Consider the following 20932-nt stretch of genomic DNA (forward strand, 5'->3'; position numbering starts at 1 on the left):
CATGAAGGGTTAACAGCCTCCAGCATGCAGTACGGTAATGCAGTATCACAGTTTGACACTGGTACATGATATGATGCAACATCGCCTTCATTCAAGCAGTGTAGAGATCCCCATGCTCGGACAACATTATGAATAATTCATCATGTCCACAGTGAGTGTAATGCTCCTTGGCTGTGGTTATTGTGTTGTTTGAGTCTGTTGCAAGACCTTCAGCTGGTCCTCAATGGTCTTCAGTTCCTGCTGCAGGGCTGATGTCTGCACACACAGCAGGAGGAAGGGTTCAAAGTAGGTATCACATGACGTCTTTCACACATAGCATACAATCAGACAACATGTCGTACGTAACGATACTGAACTATAGTGTTTAAAATGACAAATAATTAATATATACAAATAATGATAATAAATAACACAAAGAAATGAATCAATACATTGGTAAAATAATTGAAGAAAAGATTAAAAAGAAAAGTTGTGGTCAAATGTTATTTCATCATTCTTAGTCACAGACATTTATTGGAATTCATTTTATGGACTTTTGGAAAAGGACATTTTGAACTAGAATGTGATGAAAGTCCCCCCCGAAAAATACAAAATATACTCTTAAAGTCCAAATATTACTTAACAGCGGGGAAATAACTTGTTACAGTAATAAGTAGGTTATCACAAAATGTATTTGTTGATTTAAATTTTTACTGTTTAATGATATGGTTATTGTTTCAAAACACCTTTATGTATTCAACCTCTCTGGAGCTTGTTCATGGAATTTATTGCACGAGGAACAAAAGATCCCTTATCGATCTCTTGGTCTGCAGGGGTCGTCTGTGGCGTCGCCCAGAGGGGAGCAACTCAAACTCTGAATGGTGGGGTGACTCATGGCACCACCGATGGACTTTGCTGTGTCCAGCTGTGCTGTAATGGTCATCCAATAAATGGTAAATGTTAATAAATGTACTAGTATAGTTATTTTCTAGTCTTCCGACCACTCAAAGCTTTCACACTACATGTCATCATTCCCCCATTCACACCCTGATGACAGGGGCTAAGTGACACCTGCCTATCAGACTAACTCATTCACACACCGTAGGCACAGCTACAGGAGCAATTTTGGGGTTGAGTGTCTTGCTCAAGGACACATCAACATGCAACCAGCGCACCCGGGAATCAAACTGCCGATCCTTTTGATTGAAGGACGACCCTGCTCTCCACTGAGCCACAGTCGCCCCTTATGCTTGTGATTGACAATCTTTCCTGGCCAGCTTGTTTGTGTTTGTTGATGTCAAATGTCTATCCCAGACACAGATATTAAACACAAGAATACTCTCCATCAAACTGACCCAAAGAAACACTCCGACAGACTTTCTTACATATGGAATCAACACTGTCCATGAACGTCAACATGTAGTGGTATTGACATGTGTAATGTTTTGAAATATCAATGACATTGATCGATAGAGCAATTATTTTGGGCCAAATATTCACTACTTGAAATAAACCACCTGTTGGTTAGATGAACCAAATTGTCACTCTTACTGCATTTCAAACAGGACTAGTTGGTGTGCTCCTGAAGCCTGTGTCATCGGTGCATGAATGTGAACTAGTTTAGTCCTGATGGGCAGGTGGCACCTTGCATGGTAGCCCCTGTAATCAGTGTATGAATGGGTGTGAATGTTTACAAATGTAGTGCGAAGCGCTTTGAGTGGTCAGAAGAATAGAAAGGCGTTATACAAATACTAGTGCATTTACTATTTACCCTGAGGGGGAAATGAATGTCTGTCACAACCTTCATGGCAAAACATCCAATAGTGGTTGAGACATTTCCCTCAAAACAACTAATGTCAACCTCATGGTGGCAAAAGTCTGAGGATCTCCATTGTCATTAGCAGCCATCCCCTGGGAGCCATGAATGTATAGAAGTTAAGATTAATACTTCACTTAATAAGTAGTTAGGAGATAACTGAAGTCATTAAGATTCACCATTCTGGGAACATGTCTGTGGAAAATATCATGGCAATCCATCTGATAGTAATGACGACATTTCAGTCTGGAGTAAAGTGGAGGGCAGACAACATGTAATGTGGCTGTAAATGAGGCAAAACTACTAAAGGAGCCTTTTGTGTATTTTTATCTTTCGTAATGTTTTTATTCCTTTTGTGTATTTCTATCTTTCGTAACGGTTTTATTCCTTTTGTGTATTTGTATCTTTCGTAACGGTTTTATTCCTTTTGTGTATTTATATCTTTCGTAACGGTTTTATTCCTTTTGTGTATTTATATCTTTCGTAACGGTTTTATTCCATTTGTGTATTTATATCTTTCGTAACGGTTTTATTCCTTTTGTGTATTTGTATCTTTCGTAACGGTTTTATTCCTTTTGTGTATTTGTATCTTTCGTAACGGTTATATTCCTTTTGTGTATTTATATCTTTCGTAACGGTTTTATTCCTTTTGTGTATTTGTATCTTTAGTAACGTTTTTATTCCTTTTGTGTATTTGTATCTTTCGTAACGGTTTTATTCCTTTTGTGTATTTATATCTTTGGTAATGTTTTTATTCCTTTTGTGTATTTATATCTTTGGTAACGTTTTTATTCCTTTTGTGTATTTGTATCTTTCGTAACGGTTTTATTCCTTTTGTGTATTTATATCTTTCGTAACGGTTTTATTCCTTTTGTGTATTTTTATCTTTAGTAACATTTTTATTCCTCTTGTATATTTTATCTTTAGTAACGTTTTTATTCCTTTTGTGTATTTGTATCTTTCGTAACGGTTTTATTCCTTTTGTGTATTTGTATCTTTAGTCACGTTTTTATTCCTTTTGTATATTTTATCTTTAGTAACGTTTTTATTCCTTTTGTGTATTTTTATCTTTAGTAACGTTTTTATTCCTTTTGTGTATTTGTATCTTTAGTAACGTTTTTATTCCTTTCGTATATTTTTCTTTAGTCACGTATTTATTCCTTTCGTGTATTTTTATCTTTCGTAACGGTTTTATTCCTTTTGTGTATTTGTATCTTTAGTAATGTTTTTATTCCTCTTGTATATTTTATCTTTAGTAACGTTTTTATTCCTTTTGTGTATTTTTATGTTTAGTTACGTTTTTATTCCTTTTGTGTATTTGTATCTTTCGTAATGGTTTTATTCATTTTGTGTATTTGTATCTTTCGTAACGGTTTTATTCATTTTGTGTATTTGTATCTTTCGTAACGTTTTTATTCCTTTTGTGTATTTGTATCTTTCGTAACGGTTTTATTCCTTTTGTGTATTTGTATCTTTAGTAACGTTTTTATTCCTTTTGTATATTTTATCTTTAGTCATGTTTTTATTCCTTTTGTGTATTTGTATCTTTAGTAACGTTCTTATTCCTTTTGTGTATTTATATCTTTAGTCATGTTTTTATTCCTTTTGTGTATTTGTATCTTTAGTAACGTTCTTATTCCTTTTGTGTATTTATATCTTTCGTAACGGTTTTATTCCTTTTGTCTATTTGTATCTTTAGTAACGGTTTTATTCCTTTTGTGTATTTTTATCTTTCGTAACGGTTTATTCCTTTTGTGTATTTGTATCTTTCGTAACGGTTTTATTCCTTTTGTGTATTTGTATCTTTCGTAACGGTTTTATTCCTTTTGTGTATTTGTATCTTTCGTAACGTTTTTATTCCTTGTGTATTTTTATCTTTAGTAACGTTTTTATTCCTTTTGTATATTTTATCTTTAGTAACGTTTTCATTCCTTTTGTGTATTTTTATCTTTAGTAACGTTTTTATTCCTTTTGTGTATTTGTATCTTTCGTAACAGTTTTATTCCTTTTGTGTATTTATATCTTTCGTAACGGTTTTATTCCTTTTGTGTATTTTATCTTTAGTAACGTTTTCATTCCTTTTGTGTATTTTTATCTTTAGTAACGTTTTTATTCCTTTTGTGTATTTGTATCTTTCGTAACGGTTTTATTCCTTTTGTGTATTTGTATCTTTCGTAACGGTTTTATTCCTTTTGTGTATTTGTATCTTTCGTAACGGTTTTATTCCTTTTGTGTATTTGTATCTTTCGTAACGGTTTTATTCCTTTTGTGTATTTGTATCTTTCGTATCGTTTTTATTCCTTTTGTGTATTTGTATCTTTAGTAACGGTTTTATTCCTTTTGGTGTATAAAAACTTCTTTATCTTTATCTTTATTACACATTGGTGTGAAATTGTCATAATTAGCATAGGAATTCTTGAGTTATGGCCAAAAAACTATTTTGCCAGCCACGTCTCTTGCCAGTGCGGAGGCATACGATCTAATACAAAATATGAGCTCTTCCACAGGCCAACGATAACACATGACCCTAAACCCGTAGCAGCCTCCTTAGTGCTCAGTGCTCACCTTGGTGTCCATCTGCTGCCTGACATGAGCAGGAACCTTGGTCAGGTAGTCTGGAGACCGGGCTCTGCAGAGGACTTTCTCCAGTTTTGGAACAAGCTTGTCTCTGCGCTGGCTGAGCTGCAGCATCCGCTTATCAATGTTCATTCCACTCTGAGAGAGCAAATCATACCGTATGTTAGACATCACCACCACGCCAAGCTAAAACAGTGGAGCACACCAGCATACTGATGGGCACACATGTGGGCGATAGAGCTCCATTCCATGTCATTCCAGTTTGCATTTTGACATTGTACTTCAGGTAGCACATTGCAAAGGCAATGCAGAGTTCATTTCACATTCAATCTCTAATAATTATGGCAATGGTATCTATTACTTGAGAACACTTTATATCATTTTTCATCTTAATTTAATCAGTAATGCATTTGATTTTGAACTTAGATTTTTACAAGTTTCATACATCATCCAGACACAAATACATTTTCAATTTGATCAAATAATTAGCTTGCAAATAGATGCAAGATTGAAGGGACGCTTTTCATTTATGTTGGCTTTATTCAAGGCTATAAAGTTACAGGGGTGATTTACTGTCATAACAGAGTTGTGCAATGAAATGTGAGGAAGTCTAATGACCAGCTGCAGAGTGAGGAACTCAGGCCCAGAGAGCCAAGTCGACCAGTTTCATGGGGGAGATTGTGTTGAAGGCTGAGCATGCTCCATATATTCTCATGGAGGTGTTGTTATTGTGATGGCAGAGAGGAGGACAGTGGAGACGCTTGAGGACCGGACACTGCTTGACCATATGTTTGTAATGCAAACTGATTGTGGATACTGTAACATAACAGAGCTACCACAGTAATTGTTACATTGTCCAAAGTGAGCTAACTTCAGCTTAGTCTGGCCAGATGCAGTGACGACCTACTGGTGACGGTGTGTCATGAAGTACAGTTTGAGTGATTTGTTTGATGAGGCATTGTAGCAAACAGTGTGTGCTGCACGTTGAAACACCCACACACCCATCCAGTGTGTTGTGTTGAAGAAAAGAACAGGTTTTTATCACACTCACTACAAGGATCCATGCTTGACGGCTACAACCCAATGCTGTCTGTCTTACTGCAGAGAGAAGGATTAAAGGGGGCGAGGAAGAATGACTTAGGATGACTTATGAATGACTTATGAAAGAGGCAGATGGCTAATCTTGGTTCAGACCAAAATACAGAGAAACGATTAGAGCTGTAACGATCATATTTTTGCTTTGTAGATTAATGTGTCAATTATTTCTTGGATTAATTGTTTGTTCTATAAAACGTTAGATAATAGTGAAACATGTCCTCCATCATTTCTGAGAGTCAGTGTCTTCAAATAACTTGTTTAGTCAGTCAGTCATTTACCCAGAGCTATTTCATTGTACTGTATTTTAATGATAGGTCAGCTTTGAATAAAGGCCATGGTGACAATTATATGGACCTATGTTGGTGCATAACTAGCACCCTGAATAGATGTTATTTGTAGTTTTTTCTGATCCCAATTTTAACGCAGGCAGTGCGAGGTAATCATGAGGACACAATGATCTTGATGTTTCCGTCCCTCCCCCCAAAATTTTACTTTTTTGAAAATATGCTTTCAAATGGTTTTAGATGGAAATCTGGCACTCTGTACCCTGGTCTTGGTCCTGGTCCGGATGGAGGGAAGCTGGGCTCCTGACCAGTTGTTGAGTAGCTGGTCAGGTGAGTCGTGCCTGCCTCACAGAACCAGACCCTTCCACTGTCACTTTGTTTTCTATCTTAGTGTGTGTGTGTGTGTGTGTGTGTGTGTGTGTGTGTGTGTGTGTGTGTGTGTGTGTGTGTGTGTGTGTGTGTGTGTGTGTGTGTGTGTTTAGGTGGGACAGGGGCTTTAGTGTGCTGTGTCCTGCCTGGTCATTGCTTGTCTGTGACAGTGTTTTCTTTGTTGTATTATCTGAAAAAATGACATTTATATTTAGAAGAAAAAAAAGATACAATATAAAGAAAAGCAGTGAATCCTCACAATTAAGAAGCCCGAGCCAGAAACTGTTGATTGTAAATCTATGAAAAGATTCAGTGATTATCAAAATTGTAGGCGATTCATTTTTTGTCATCCACTAATCAAGTAGTTGGGGCCTAAAGAGCTGAAGCAGGAGGACGTTGATACCATACCTGAAGGTGTAGCTGACATGTGTGGTCCACCACGCCGATGAGGCTCCCTGTAGGTGGAGGGGTGGAGTGGTCCGCTCTATGAGAGGAGATATGGAGGCTGGAGATCCGGCTTAAAGTCCAAACAGCTGACCCAAAGTGAAGGAGGACCTTGGCCTGGCTGGGTGAACACACTGCCCACACTGAAACACAGGACACGGAAATAAAGTAATAAATTAAGTTTATTAAGTAATAAATTAAGTAATCCATTTATTCATTTATCAATAAGGCTCATCGGCGTATCCTTTGTATGAAAGCTGGATTCATATTCAGTCTTTGAGCATGGAACATTGAAGTGCTACTTTTGAACCGTTAAATAACTTACTGGCTGGTTTTTCTTTGGTCATGCCACACTGGGCTCGTAGTGAGCGGGCCACTCGGATCACTTCCTGCACCAGTAGGAAATCCCTTTCCTCTTCAGGGAAATGCCAGTGAGCCTGGCAGGATGGAGACGTTACAAATAGAACACATCAGCTGAAACACATGGGAAGTTAAACACAGTTAGGAGACCTAACTTTGTTTTGCCTATAGAGTGGACCAGTCTCTAATCCAGGTAGATGTTGTACAATCCAAATGTCCAATACTACATACACCCAAAACAAAGTAAGAACCCATTTGAAAATGTGACAAGAAATAGTAACAAAGGAGCTGGTACAACTCTAGATGATGCAGCTAGCACGTATACGTTCATAACACGGTAAACTAATGTTAAAGTAATAATCTCAAAGATTTTCATTTACATACATGTCAGTCAAGTCACTGTGGTAAATGGTAAATGGACTTATATTTGTTTACACCCATTCATACGCTGATGGCAGGGACTACCATGTCCTGACCAAGGCCCAAACTACACTGAAGGCATTTATGTGGTTCAGTGTCTTCCCCAAGGAGACATCGACATGGACTGCAGGAACCGGGAATCAAACATCCAATCTTCTGATTGAAAGACCCGCTCTACCTCTAAACCACAGCCGCCCCTATCAATCTCATATACATGAGGTGACACAATGTTGATTTTACCTACAGCCCACGGGCGAAAGCTCTTGTATTTGCAGTAATATGAAGTGAATGTCTGTGTTCCCAGGAAAAGTCACTGTTTGGATCTCTGGGAAGTGAGATCCAAAAACACTGGTGCTGCCAAAGAAACGAGACGGAGAGCTTCGGGATTATAACTTTAAGGTAGTATTGTTAAGTTAACAGTACATGACTACGGTCTTTGTTAGTAGGCTTTTTATCAGTGGTGTATAAAGTACCCAAAAGCTATACTTGAGTAAAAGTAAAGATACCTTACTGGAAAACTACTCCAGTAAAAGTAAAAGTCACCTATTAGAATACTACTTGAGTAAAAGTCTTAAAGTATCTGATATTTATTGTACTTAAGAATCAAAAGTAAGTTTCTGATATTAAATGTACTTAAGTATTGAAAGTAAAAGTAAAAGTAAATGCTGTTAATAAAAAAGCAAAGGGTCAGAATTGTGAGAATGATGAAGTTTATTCTTTTAAGTGCTGTGGCACCATGACCAAGGACATGGAGCTGTGTTGAACATAATTGGGTTGGCTGTGATCCATTCAGGAGCAACAATGTTCAACATAATATATTGTACATAAGTATACTTTTGCATCTACTGTGAACTTATCATCATCATTCTCCGAAAAGCAATATGACACTATGAAGGAGTTGTAACAGTGCTTTTATAAGTCTGCTCATTCCGACTACTAGAGGATGTAGAGCAGGGGTGTCAAACTCATTTTCACTCTGGGCCACATCAGCATCACGGTCGCCCGCGGGCCTTGAGTTTGACACATGTGATGTAGAGGGCAAATGCATAATATTATGTTCAGCAGAAAATATCCACTTGATGCATCAGGTCAGTGTTTAGAGAAAGGACGCCTGCCTTGTAAACTCCTGTGGGCCTGATTTGAACACAATAGACAAAGGTTTTGCTCAAGCTGAATCTGCAATTGGGCGACTGCTACCATCATAACTCCATCTGATCATCCACAACATGACTCAAATATCAAAACATGATCAATACTAAAGCAGCACTGAAAGTAACACAGTCATTACTTGAAACTGAAAAATGTCCTGTTCATCTTCAAAAGACAATTCTAATAGAATGTAAAGAAGTTACATTGTATTACAATGTAACTTCTTTACATTCTAATATAATGTAAAGAAGCTACAGTGTATAGAATGATTCTAAATTCATCCCCGTTTTATTGATATCTTACGAAAAGTTACTCATTTTTCGTGCGTTTTTCCTGCAAAAGTCCAGCAACATGAGTCTGTTTTGGCTTGTTACATGCATACTGTCTTTTCAAAATAAACTTCCATCTTCACAGGAAACAACTAAGGTTTAGGCGATGAAACTACTTAGTTGGGTTTAGGAAAAGATCGTGGTTTGCGTTAAAATATCTACGGAAGTCACGTCACAAATAAATCAACATTGGCTTCTCGTTTCACACACGGCACAAACTGCGGCCTCCTGGAGGAAACACAGTGTTTGTTTGACCCGTCCACCTCTCCTCATCCCACCCGTCCTGTGTGGAATTCTACTCATGTAGTCGCCCGCTAGCTTATAGCATGTAGCATCCTGGCATCACTGGGAATCACAACACCGCGGCTTTGAGAGCACTTGTTTGCAATTGCGCATTAACGTGATTAACCAATGATTTAACTTGCTGCTCGGACCACTGATTCACCAAACCTGCTTGCTTGCAGTCTGTGTTCCACCACAGTCCCTGACGCTGCTCTCATGATTCATTTTGTTTCTAAAGATAGATTTGATTTTGTAGCGAGTAACGAAGGTTTCAGGGGAAATGTATCGGAGTAAAAGTATCACTTTTCTTTGCAAAATGTAGTGAAGTAAAAGTAAAAGTCAACAGAAATATAAGTAGTAAAGTAAAGTACAGATATCCAAAAAAACGACTTAAGTACAGTAACGAAGTATTTCTACTTCGTTACTATACACCACTGCTTTTTAACAATAGGATTAATGTCTGCTGTCAACCATCTAAATCTTCCTGCTAATGTTGAGGAATATTATTACCTTACTCGACTAAAACACAGACAGTGAACAGTATTGTCGTGAATACAGCTTCTGAATGGTTGGCTGCTCTGCAGAGAACACAGTAGCTTCGTAATGATCAGTGAGTAAGAACCACAGAGAGTGATCCAAAGGCAGAGGAGGGAAGACGACTGGAATTACCGAAAAGACTCAGTAAACTTCCAATCAATTGAAGACCACTGGACTGAACATCTGTAGCAAACTAGACACAAACTAACTAAAATGACTTTCCACACATCAGAGTGTGTTTCAGGTGTTGGGGAGTACTACTGCAAACGGGAAAGAAGTCTCCTGAGGGAGGGCGTCAACATCACACTGGTTCCCTCCACAAACAGCCAATGGGATTCTGCATTGGATTCTGAATTATTGCAGAAAACAATCTCTGTGGCAAACAAACGTTTATGCAGTGGTGGGCCGTGCATTTTATACCCGGGCCTTCACTGCTGTCCTGCAGCTGAAATACCACAGTGTGGCGCCACAGCGAATTTTTAAGGCTGTAACTATGTACGTCTTCGTATTAAACCGTTCGGTACGAGTCGTTTGAATAACGCTCAAGCATTTAGAAAATGCAAAAGCCTAAATTCAGGAAAACATAATGTTCTCAGCTGGTCTGGCTGTGGGATCCACCGTCATTCCTTAATGACAAGCCGCGACCCAAAGAGATTATCATAGATTTTACTTTCACAACTGGAACATTGAATGCGCCTCTCTGCAGCGTCTTTCCTCGTCTCAGCACCCTCTATCATGGTGCAGCTCAACTCAGTCAGAATGCATTTTGATTGGTTGACCTAAATCACGTGATGTGATTCCCTACCCATCAGCCTCAGCTGGGCTGTTAAATTTCGTGATAGTCACGTGCTCGCCCACTGACCAATCACAGCACACTGCACCTCGCGGGAAAGCTACAGATGAACACTGAGCGGTACGTAATGCTGACATAATTATGGGCCGGCTAGCAGGCGCTGACACGTCAAAGAATACGCCCAACATGTCAAACTAAAGATCTGATTGGTTGAACACTGACAATCAACAATATCGTCCCCATGTACTTTATTCTGCACTGCACAGAGCCGAGTCTGCAGGCATCTGGCTCTGTTCTTACATAGACACACAGAGGTGAGATCTGAGAGCAACTGAGAGCAACTGAGGAAGACAGTAGCTGTGCAATGACAAAATAAAATAATGGGAAAAATATTTTTATAAATTATAATACATGTAGTGCATTTAAGAAAAATTATTAAATTATAAAATAAATTATAATTTTTCTTTTTTTAAATATAAATAGCTTTGTGATTCTGTTTAGGTCAGCAGAGAAGGCCTTGCAGGCCCTGAAGGCCCGCCACTGCGTTTATGATACTTGTTTTGTTCAGCAAGATAATATTCCCACTGAAGAACACCACTCGTATTTGTTTGCAGCGTGAATACAATCAGGAGAAGTAAAAAGCTAATGTTAGGCTATAAAGGAACTCCACCGCGGTCACATGACTTCACGTCTCCACCACGAAGCTAAAGGAGGATAGTGTTCTCGTGAGGACGTGTAGTCGTCTCATTTACACTCTTTTTTAAGACTTGTAAAAGCTTCTAAATTCACCAGAGGGGTGTTTACTGACCTATTTTATACATCGTAGAACTAAACTTTCAAATCTCTACATCTTCATCCTTATTTCAGATATCTAACCAAAACCACATTCAATAAACACAAACCCTGAGACAAGGGAACAGGAAGTGTAAATATGCTGACTTATTTCTGGGTTTTAGGACTTCAGGACAGAGTGCAATGTGACTAAAAGTAATAGATACTTTACACAAAAGGTTTACATTAAGTGTGGTGCTGAAGCCAACACGTGATTATCCAGAGGAACAGGGACACCGTGTCTGGAAAATCACACTGATGTACATTGTTATGTCATTTTTTAAAGCAAAACAAATGAAATTCCATCCACCTCCAGTGGCAGCAAATATTTGAAAACCAAAAGCATTCGCTGTTCTGGTTTGTGAGGAGTGACCCTTTAGAAACGTTGTTATGCCGTAACTGTGGGGAAGGAGAGGTGTGATGGCTGCAGTCCTACCAGCTGAGAGGAGCAGGGGTACGGCTGCAAACACAGAGTGGTCTGGGTAGCAGCTCCAGGTCTGAATGGCAGGAGTCTCTGCCACAGCTCCTCAGTGATGAAGGGCATGAAGGGGGAGAGCAGGGCCAGAGACGTAGACACACAGTGATAAAGGATACTGGTGGCCACCTGCCTCGCTCTGACACTGTGCTCTGTGTGGACCACTGCCCCCTCCTCCTGCTGGAGCAGCACAGGCTTCACATACTCCTACAACACACACACAGAAAAGGAAATGACAAACACTGGTTACATACTACCATTAGCTCCACTCAAAATCTCCTGTTGCCATGAAGAAACCAGGCGAACACATCATCCTTCCTTTTTAGACCGAGCAGTGAGTAGATTACTGCCAATACAAAGTCTTCTCATTTATAATCTTCAAAGTGTACCCATAATGCAATGTGAAAGTTGTGCTCCTCACCATGTACACGTCACACAGGCTGTGGACCCAGAAGGAGTACAAGGCAGACGTGACAGCGTGCAGCTCGTAGGCTTCAAAGGCCTGCTCACACTCCACTACAGTGCTGTAGAGTCTGGAGCAGATCCAGCGGTCCACGCTGCTCAGAGCACTCGTCTGAAACATTTATAGCATTTAGTCAATACACCTTTTGTACAAAGAGGCACGTCTGATGAAGCTAGCCTTCAGCTGGGCTTCACTCAAACACACATTTAAATGTGGACATCCTTTTCACATAGTAGTCAACATTCTCTATTTAAAGAATGTTGAGTCTGTTTGACACACTGATTCTTCTTTAATAATAATGCATTGTATTTATAGGCACCTTTCAAAGCACTCATGGACATAATCATCATCAAATCAAACAAAACAGTAATATACAATAATAAGGTAATACAATAACTAGATATACAATATTCAGCAATGCAAGATTCAATGTGGTTGTAGTCACTGGAGACAGATTGAGACGAAATATGCCAGTTTAAAGAGGTGCGTTATAAGACAGGGTTTGAAGGTGGAGAGTTCTACACTCTCTGACGCCATAGTGCTGGTTTACTGGTTCACTTACTCAAAACACAGAGCACTTAAAGTGTAATTTCTTACTCAACAAGCTCAGCTCTATTTCTGCTGCCTGAGCTGCTATAGCATGTGCAATATGCTATACAGTGGGTGCTAATTTACATTTCTAGAAAGACTCATGTGTGAGTGAAGCACAACATGGTTAGCCTAGCATAGCATAAAGACTGGAAACAGAGGGAAAGAAACTACCTTGGTTCTGTCTAAAGCTCAGAAACACACCTCCCAACCCCTCTAAAGATCCCAACATGTTGCATGTCACCTTTAACCTGCACACAACCACAACTGTGTAAACCACAGTTCGATGTTTCTGGGGAGTTACGTGCTGGAACTATTGAACAACCATCCATTCGCCCAGCGACTAATGTCAATCAGTGAGCTTTGGAGGTGTATTTTGGAACTTCAGACAGAGCCCGGCTAACTGCTCCCAGTATTAATGCTAAGCTAGGCTAACCACATCCAGACTTTCTTTGATATGAGATTGTGATGATTTATGTTGCTGACAACTCAACAAGGTTGAATGAGGGTTAACCACAGATTGCTAGATCCATTAAGTTACCTCAAACAACAAACTCTGTCTGACATGAGATACTGTTGGCCTCTTCAGACATTCTGTATTCGTCCAATGAGCTGTTTTATCATGCTATAGTTAGCAACCACTGGACAAAGCCACTGGTAGCCTTTATGTCATATCATTGTTCATAATGACAGTTCATAAGTCAGTGCTGATTAAAGATGCTTCATTCTACACTATGTGGCTCTGTACAGGACGTTTGTGGCATTTTCTTTACTGTATTCAAAGGGGTGTTTACATTTAAGCCGATCCTTCTCTCCATCAAGCTGCTGATTTGTGCAACGTGAACAGCTTCGTCTTCCTGTTTTGCACAACAAAGCGATGTGTTGTGTGGTGGAGCAGACCTCAGTGGCACACAAACAACCACTGTACAGGCTGGCAGTGATTGCTGTCGTTTGTGGAAATTATACACATTTCTGAAAAGTTATTGTTCTAATATCTTAGTAATGTAAAGACAAGCTTAGCCCTTGTACGCCAACAGTACAACTAAATAGATGAATATGAAAATAACAAAGTAGTGCAACTGGCGGTGTCTTTGCTGTACCTCCTCCAGGGTTCCCACTGGTGTCGTGTTGTCACCCAGCACTCCCAGTGTGAATCTAAGTGTCTGCCACATTTTATTACAGAAGTGTCTGCAGCTCAGGACCTGAGAGATGGACAGACTGATGTCTTCTCCTGAAGAAAAGAAGAGTCCCACACAGTGTGAAGGCAAACAGACGAAAGGTGGATAGTTTAGTTCACTCGTGGCAGGGCCTAGGTCAGTTCATTGGTTGATCCGTCTGTAAGTTGGTCCATCGTAGGAATGTGGTCCAGATAGAGTTTAAGAACGAATGCAACTTAGAGAAATATAAACAAATAGAAATCGATTTCATTTCACAAAAAGAAGCGAAAGTTCAAATGTTTAAATATTTAAATATCAGAGGCCGTACAAGCTAATTCTTATTCCTACTGTTTACCTCGCCATCGTCACCACTAACGTCCTGCAGTCCTGCAAATATAAATGATACGCTGAAGTGAAGTGTTCTGGAATGTGATAAGCTTTTACATGTATAAATCTGTTACTCCAACTGCACTTCCTGGATCCTATTCCATTGTCTCACTTGAGCCTTAAACAACATGTGATGGAGTGGAGTCCCCCTTTAAAGCTCCAATACTCTGTGGTGCAGATAGATGGATTTCAATTGGTTTCATATCCAGCCCGAGTTTACGATGACAAAATGTTCTGAACACATTCATCACCCGTGGGAGAAAACCCTTCCAGGCAGAAGTATAGGAAAGTGGACTAACCAAAGAGACATGTTGCTCAAGAGGAACACTTTGGGACTGAAATGAACTTTGAAGGAATTTGATGAAGGAATGAGAACATTTCTTTGTAACAGCTCTAAGTGAAACACAGTGAAAGTAGCTTTAAGGAGACACAGAGCAGACCACCTGCCAAAGTGAGTGATCTGTGAAACACAACCATGTCCTGTCACTGCAGCTGCTCACGTCTCATCTGTCTCCCCGTCTAGTTCTTCTTTTCCTGCAACACTGTTTGACATCACACAGCTCCACACATTCATTCACTCAGACAAATGTCCGTCCTCTACAGAGAGAGAGATGAGTCACTCACCCTGCATCTTGTGAGAGCAGAGGGCAAATCTCAGAGCATCAGTCCCACACTGAGGGATCCCTTTGGGGAAGTCTTTCTTCTGTGGGGAAGCAGATGGAAGTGACAGATAAGAGAGGAAGTAATGAGTGTGCGCAGTCAGCCAGAAAGAAACAGATAGAGAGGGGAGCTGACCTGAGCTTCCATGGCAACCAGTCTCTCCCTGGGGTCAAGGTTTCCCTCCTTCACCTTCTCCTGAAGTCTCTGGGAGGAAACAAGCAACAAAACATCTCTGAGGGAATCACAACAGGTGGCTGTCACAGTAAGCACTTTCCTAACAGTACATCAGCTGTACTGTCACGTCACAACCGAAAAACGCTTTTATTCTCTCACATCTCAGATAATATACGATACCTTCCCTTTTAATAAGCTGCTACTCAGTATGGAAGTCATGAATCGATTTCTTTTGGCCTGTAGTGTAAAAGTCTGTAGTAAGCATCCCAACACATCCCCAGTTGGTCAAGATCAAAACAAAGAAGTTACAAAAATGTGCTTTGTGAAGCGCCTTACTATCTTTAGTAAATGTTTCTATTTATCTCCGATACCCAGATCCTTCGATATGTATAGAGAGACAAGTGATCTCAATATCAAACCCTTATATACTCCTTGTGGCGGGTTGAACATCAGTCCAAAAAGGCTGTAAAATGGCACAAGACAAGATGTGAGCGTGGGCAGCCATGGAGGGCCCACATTGCATCCAGCATTGATTCTGAAGTCCAATTTGTTATGATTTGATTCTTGGGGCTATTTTGGACTGTACTTGTATCGCGCTGTTCGACCACTCAAAAGCACTTTTCACTCCACATGTCATGTTCACACACTGATGGCACACAGCACAGCTACGGGAGCATTTTTGGGGTTAAGTGTCTTGCTCAAGGACACATCGACATGCGCCCAGTGGAGCCGGGGATCAAACCGCCGATCCTCTGATTGAAGGACGACCCTGCTCTCCACTTAGTCACAGTCGCATGTATGCATGTACAGTATATATGTGTGTGTGTGTGTGTATGTATGTATGTATCAAATGCTTTTCAGCATCTAAACTCAGAGATTGGTGGTGATGCTTTCAGGGTTTATTTGTTCTGTAATCTGGGGACACTTGTTAGTGTTATCCTGAGTCGGTCTGTTCTGTATAGAACTGGTTTGATCCCAATCTATTAATGATGTCTTGATTCAAAACACTGATTGGGTTGTATCCACTGCATTTCTTTCTGTATTTGCCTTCTTCGGGGATTATAGATATAATCTCTTTCCTCCAAGATGGGGGCAGAACTCACTCATTTAGAATGAGGTTGAACCACTCATTGAGTAACGCTGTTGCTTGCTTGAGGTGGAACTGGTTTAGAAAGTGTTCTTTTGTACGCACATTTGCTTCATCCAGCCGAATGTACAAAGACTTGTAGTGTGTTTCAAACGCTTTTTGAATGCCATCTAGTTTACATATTAGTTTGTGAGATTCAGGGTCTCTTATTCCATGAATGCTGTTTACTATCCATGTGTAACTTTAAGTACAGACCAGAATGGTCCGAAAAGTCCTTTGTACCGATCTTACACTCTCTCGTTTCTCAGAGGTAAAGGTAAAAGAATAATAAATTCTTGAATAGTTGTATCTAATTGACGGATTATATTTAGATCTCCAGCACAAATGAGGCCAACAAAGGTTTTTGAAAAGCGCCTCATTGCTCCCAGGAGGGGCATATACAGTATATTGGATGAAGTCACCTCTCTGTAGTCCAGTTTAGCCTCGACATTTCTAAATCACCCGTCTTCATCCTTAATCTCCGATATTCATTTGAATTAGATGCGTTTGAAATCAGAATTTGTTTGTTTGCTGCCTGGGGGGGGGGGGGGGGGGTATTGGGAGTTTACTCCAACCACTAGGTGGGGCTTTGTAACAAACTGTTAGTGGTTCAATGGTGGCTTGCTCCGTATTAACCGGTGTTTTGATGAAAATGCATTTGTTCAAATAGAGTCTACTATTAATCTGCCTCTCCTCCTAACTTAGTAGTGCCTCTTCTCCACTTGTCTGTGTTAGTATTTTCCATAGCTGTAGAGTCTATCCACATTTTTACCTCTTCTTTGTGACTTTGAACAACCCTCATCCTCCCCCCCTTCCACCTCACAACTCGTTAGTTTTTAGTTTGAATAACGTGTTGAACGTGTTAAAACTGCTTTTTGCCTCTTTCAAAAATGGGAAGGAAACAGGATTTAAGAGGGTGTGTTGGAAATGTGGTATTTTCAAAAGCACTACATAGATCACCTTAACTGAATTTGATAGCTTTAAATTGTACTGTGTATTGATGGAGATAACATCAAAGAAAAGGTCCACTTCACACACACACACACATTTGCATGACTGACATATTCTAATACTTCCCCTTTAAAAAGCATCAGAGCGCTGCCCCTTCATTCAGTGTGATAGATATCAGAAAGTCATTGACGGTAATTTGCCTCATGGACCAGACCAGGTGCTACCTACCTCCAGAGAGACTCCATGTGTAACATCTAATGGGTCAATGACATTTCCCAGAGATTTACTCATCTTTCTGCCATGTTTATCTCTCACCAGAGAGTGAAGGAGAACCTGAAAGGCATCATGGAAAGAGGAAAGGGAAAGAGAAAAACAGCAGGATGGGCTGACACAGGAATCAATTAACAGTGTTTGTATTAATACTGTTTTGTTTTGGGTTTGTCATTATCTAAGAACCTGTTTAAAGGGCAGCTGTCCAGTCAGCTCTGTGCCCAGCATCACCATCCTCGCCACCCAGAAGAAGATGAGGTCACTGCCCGTCTCCAGAATGGAGCTGGGGTAGAAACGCTGAAGGTCAGTGGTCTGTGGGAAGTGAAGGTGTGGTTATGATACAAAGGGATAGGGCTGTTTATGGAGGACTATCTTCTGCTGGAATTGGTGCAGTACCTGCTCAGGCCAGCCAAGCATTGCGAAGGGAAACAGCCCTGAGGAGAACCACGTATCCAGGACATCAGGGTCTGCCACAGAAAGTATGAAGATATAACCACTAAAGACATACATGCGTGTATTTAAATCAATGCCAGTTCTACCAGAGCAGCACCACAATGGCAACATCATTTACAGTAGGAGACTTTTAACTGGTTGGTTCAAAAACTGCGTATTATCTAATATTCTGTACAGTTGTAGTAGTAGCAGCAGGAGTAGAAGTAGCCTGTTCGATTATTGATTCTGGTATTGATATTGGAGAATAAAAAAATTCTGAAATCTATATATCTGTCATGGCTGATGCCAGGCAGCAGGGAATCAAAACCGAATGCAGATAGTCCAGGCAGACAAGGGTACAGGTTCAGGAACAGGCTCAGTGGGAAGAACCAAAGAGAAGGGAGGTCTGGACAATGGAGAGCCACAGGGCAGGAGACCTCACATGGAAGACTAGACGGGCAGAGCTACTCTGGAGGCCGCCAGCATTGGCAAGAGCACTCTGGAGGGTGGCCTCGAAGCTTGGGACAGAGATATTGAGGCTTGAAGCATTGGCAGAGTCGCTCAGAGGCTGGAGGCTGGGAAAGACAACTGGCAACTGAAGATCTGGCTGTAGGTTAGGGCTGGGTGCTGGACAGGTGGACCGTTTGCTACCAGAGCAGAAAGCCGGCGAGGAGAGCATGGCCAGAGGTCCGCGTTAGGAAAGCAGGGCAGGAGTTACCAAAAAACACTGGGGAGTCGGTGATGCCCTCCGCTGTATTCACTCACGGCCCCTTCCATCCGGGGGGCGTTTGAGAGTAGTAAGTGAGGAGTCAGCAGGCAGTCAATGGCAGTACAAAACAGGCAATACAAGGTGTTTTGAGAAAGTGTGATGGTGAATGTAGAGTAGGGTTAAGAGATAAGACAGAGGTGAGTCACCCTGAGTCAAAGTGATGTCTTCTGGCTTCACTCCATATTTAACAGCAGCTCTTTGTCGGGCCTCATCCTCGCTCTGTCCCCAAACCCACTGCTCCTATCACCAACACACACACAGAAACTTCCATCATAGTCTGGGACAGACCGACATTGATATACAAAAGGAGAGTACATCACCCAGTCATACTGTACATTTCTAGATACATTTCTTTTCTAGTCAGGGTTGCATTAGATGAAGGGGCTTGAACAAACCTGGTGAGTCTAACAGATGAACCAAACATTTCACAGTAGTATTATTCTTAGAACATAAGAATAATCACAAACCCAACCTCTTGTTTGTTAGTAGAATTAGGAAAGTCCACTTGGTAAGCAGGGATCTGATGACCCCACCAAAGCTGCCTGGAAATGCACCAATCACTGCAAGGCAAACAGAAGTACATTGTTGACAACCCATTTGTTGAAAAAAGAGCTCATTCATCAGTGGTGTCATTTCACGCACATATCACACCAGTAACAACAACACACACTGCAATTGTTCCCCCTCACACCACTGTTCAAACACATGGTTCTGTCCAAGTCAAGGGTCAGGACAGCCTACTTGATGTTGGACAGCCAGTTCTTCCATGTCTTCGTGTAGTAGTGAGGCAGGATTTCCAGCTGTCCGTCCTCCACAGCCTGACAGGGAAAGAAATAGTCCCCTTTTTTTAGTATTTCTTAAATGTGTTCCAAGAGTTCAAGGATGAGATGACATCACCTGACTGCTCTATTCTTCATTATATTTACACGAAGGAGCCTGACATGGTTACTTTAAAGCATGTGATGCAACTATAACATTTAAAGTTTCACCTCAATCTCAACATCTTCACCAACTTACCTGGATAGCTTTTTTAGCCATTTCTTCACAGTAAACGAACCACTGCTTCTTTAGAAGAGGTTCAATGATGTCTCCTGAGCGGCTGAGACAAGGAGGGAGGAGTGAAGAAAGACATAGGGGAGAGAAACCACAACCATAGGACGTTACAATATATTACAATGCATTTCATTCAACGCTGATTCAAGTATTTGAAATCCTGCATTCTTTACATCCATGTTTACAAGCTTGTGGTCTTTTTCTAACCTCTTTATTAGCGCATTGCTGTGTGTTTGGCTCATTACCGCCACCTGTAGATCAGCAGAATACTGTGCAGCCTAGTGCATGTGGATGATGCAAACAAAATGGTAACCCACTCATAAAGAAAATTGCTCCATAGTTCTACTAGAGGTCAGAAACTCCACATGGCACCTTTAAGGCGTTATGTGCATAATTAGGACCTAAACCAGGCGGCAACCTCCAAGTCTAAAAAGTGAAGCCAATGCAGAAGTGTTTGAAACTTGCATTCTCTCCAATCAGGGGGTAACTCCTCCGTTTGCAAAAAGAAATCGGATTGTATTGAAGTCTATGAGAAAATGACTATTCTCACTTGATTTGTCACCTCAGTAAACATGAGTTTATGTCTCAATCTCTAGTTTCAAGTCTTCTTCAATACAGCATGATGTTCATTTAGTACATTATGCTCCATTTAGAGTCACACAGACCATAAAGCAGGGTGTGCTTTAGGGCGGGGCTACACAGTGATTAATAAGTCTCTTTCAAGTCTATTTTCTTTTCTTCTTCCGACTTATGTGCAAAGCTAAATCTGAGGATGTAAAGAAATGTGACTCCTTTGCAGTCTTGGTTTCTCTTTTTTTAACTGGCTAAAACTAACCTTTGCATGAACATGAGCAGAGACATACATGCACACACAAAGTCAGAATAAGTACCTGCAGACGGGTAACGTCATGGCGTGATTCTTCTTTCCTCTGAACAGCCTCTTCTCAACCAGGGCATCCACAATCAGCTGTCTGGCATCAAACCGCTTCACCCCCTGAACGCAGACAAAGTGACAGAAAAGGATAAAGAAACATCCAACCTGCTCTTTCTATCACTAATGTCCAGCAGTGTTTTCCATGGCCCCATGTTTTGACCATTGCAACATATCCAGATAATCATCTTTCTTCAACACACATATAGAAACACAAAGTGTACAGAT

General features: G+C 40.6%; 1 protein-coding gene across 1 annotated transcript in view; it reads right to left on the reverse strand.

Annotated features, from left to right (window-relative positions):
* vars2 (valyl-tRNA synthetase 2, mitochondrial) overlaps positions 1-20932 on the reverse strand; it is a 31785-nt gene continuing 10853 nt past the window's right edge. Inside the window, exons 14-30 of the mRNA XM_079287947.1 lie at positions 20664-20767; positions 19738-19819; positions 19462-19538; positions 19193-19280; positions 18867-18960; positions 17916-17986; positions 17706-17831; positions 17478-17582; positions 15134-15202; positions 14963-15041; positions 13895-14025; positions 12165-12317; positions 11705-11950; positions 6893-7004; positions 6532-6710; positions 4361-4510; positions 1-255 (exon numbers count right to left, since the gene is read on the reverse strand). Of these exons, the coding sequence (XP_079144073.1) occupies positions 178-255; positions 4361-4510; positions 6532-6710; positions 6893-7004; positions 11705-11950; positions 12165-12317; positions 13895-14025; positions 14963-15041; positions 15134-15202; positions 17478-17582; positions 17706-17831; positions 17916-17986; positions 18867-18960; positions 19193-19280; positions 19462-19538; positions 19738-19819; positions 20664-20767 (1944 nt within the window). The 3' untranslated portion in view covers positions 1-177. The remainder of the gene's footprint in view (positions 256-4360; positions 4511-6531; positions 6711-6892; positions 7005-11704; positions 11951-12164; positions 12318-13894; positions 14026-14962; positions 15042-15133; positions 15203-17477; positions 17583-17705; positions 17832-17915; positions 17987-18866; positions 18961-19192; positions 19281-19461; positions 19539-19737; positions 19820-20663; positions 20768-20932) is intronic.

This window comes from Melanostigma gelatinosum, assembly GCF_949748355.1.
Source record: "Melanostigma gelatinosum genome assembly, chromosome: 17".
Lineage (NCBI taxonomy): Eukaryota > Metazoa > Chordata > Actinopteri > Perciformes > Zoarcidae > Melanostigma > Melanostigma gelatinosum.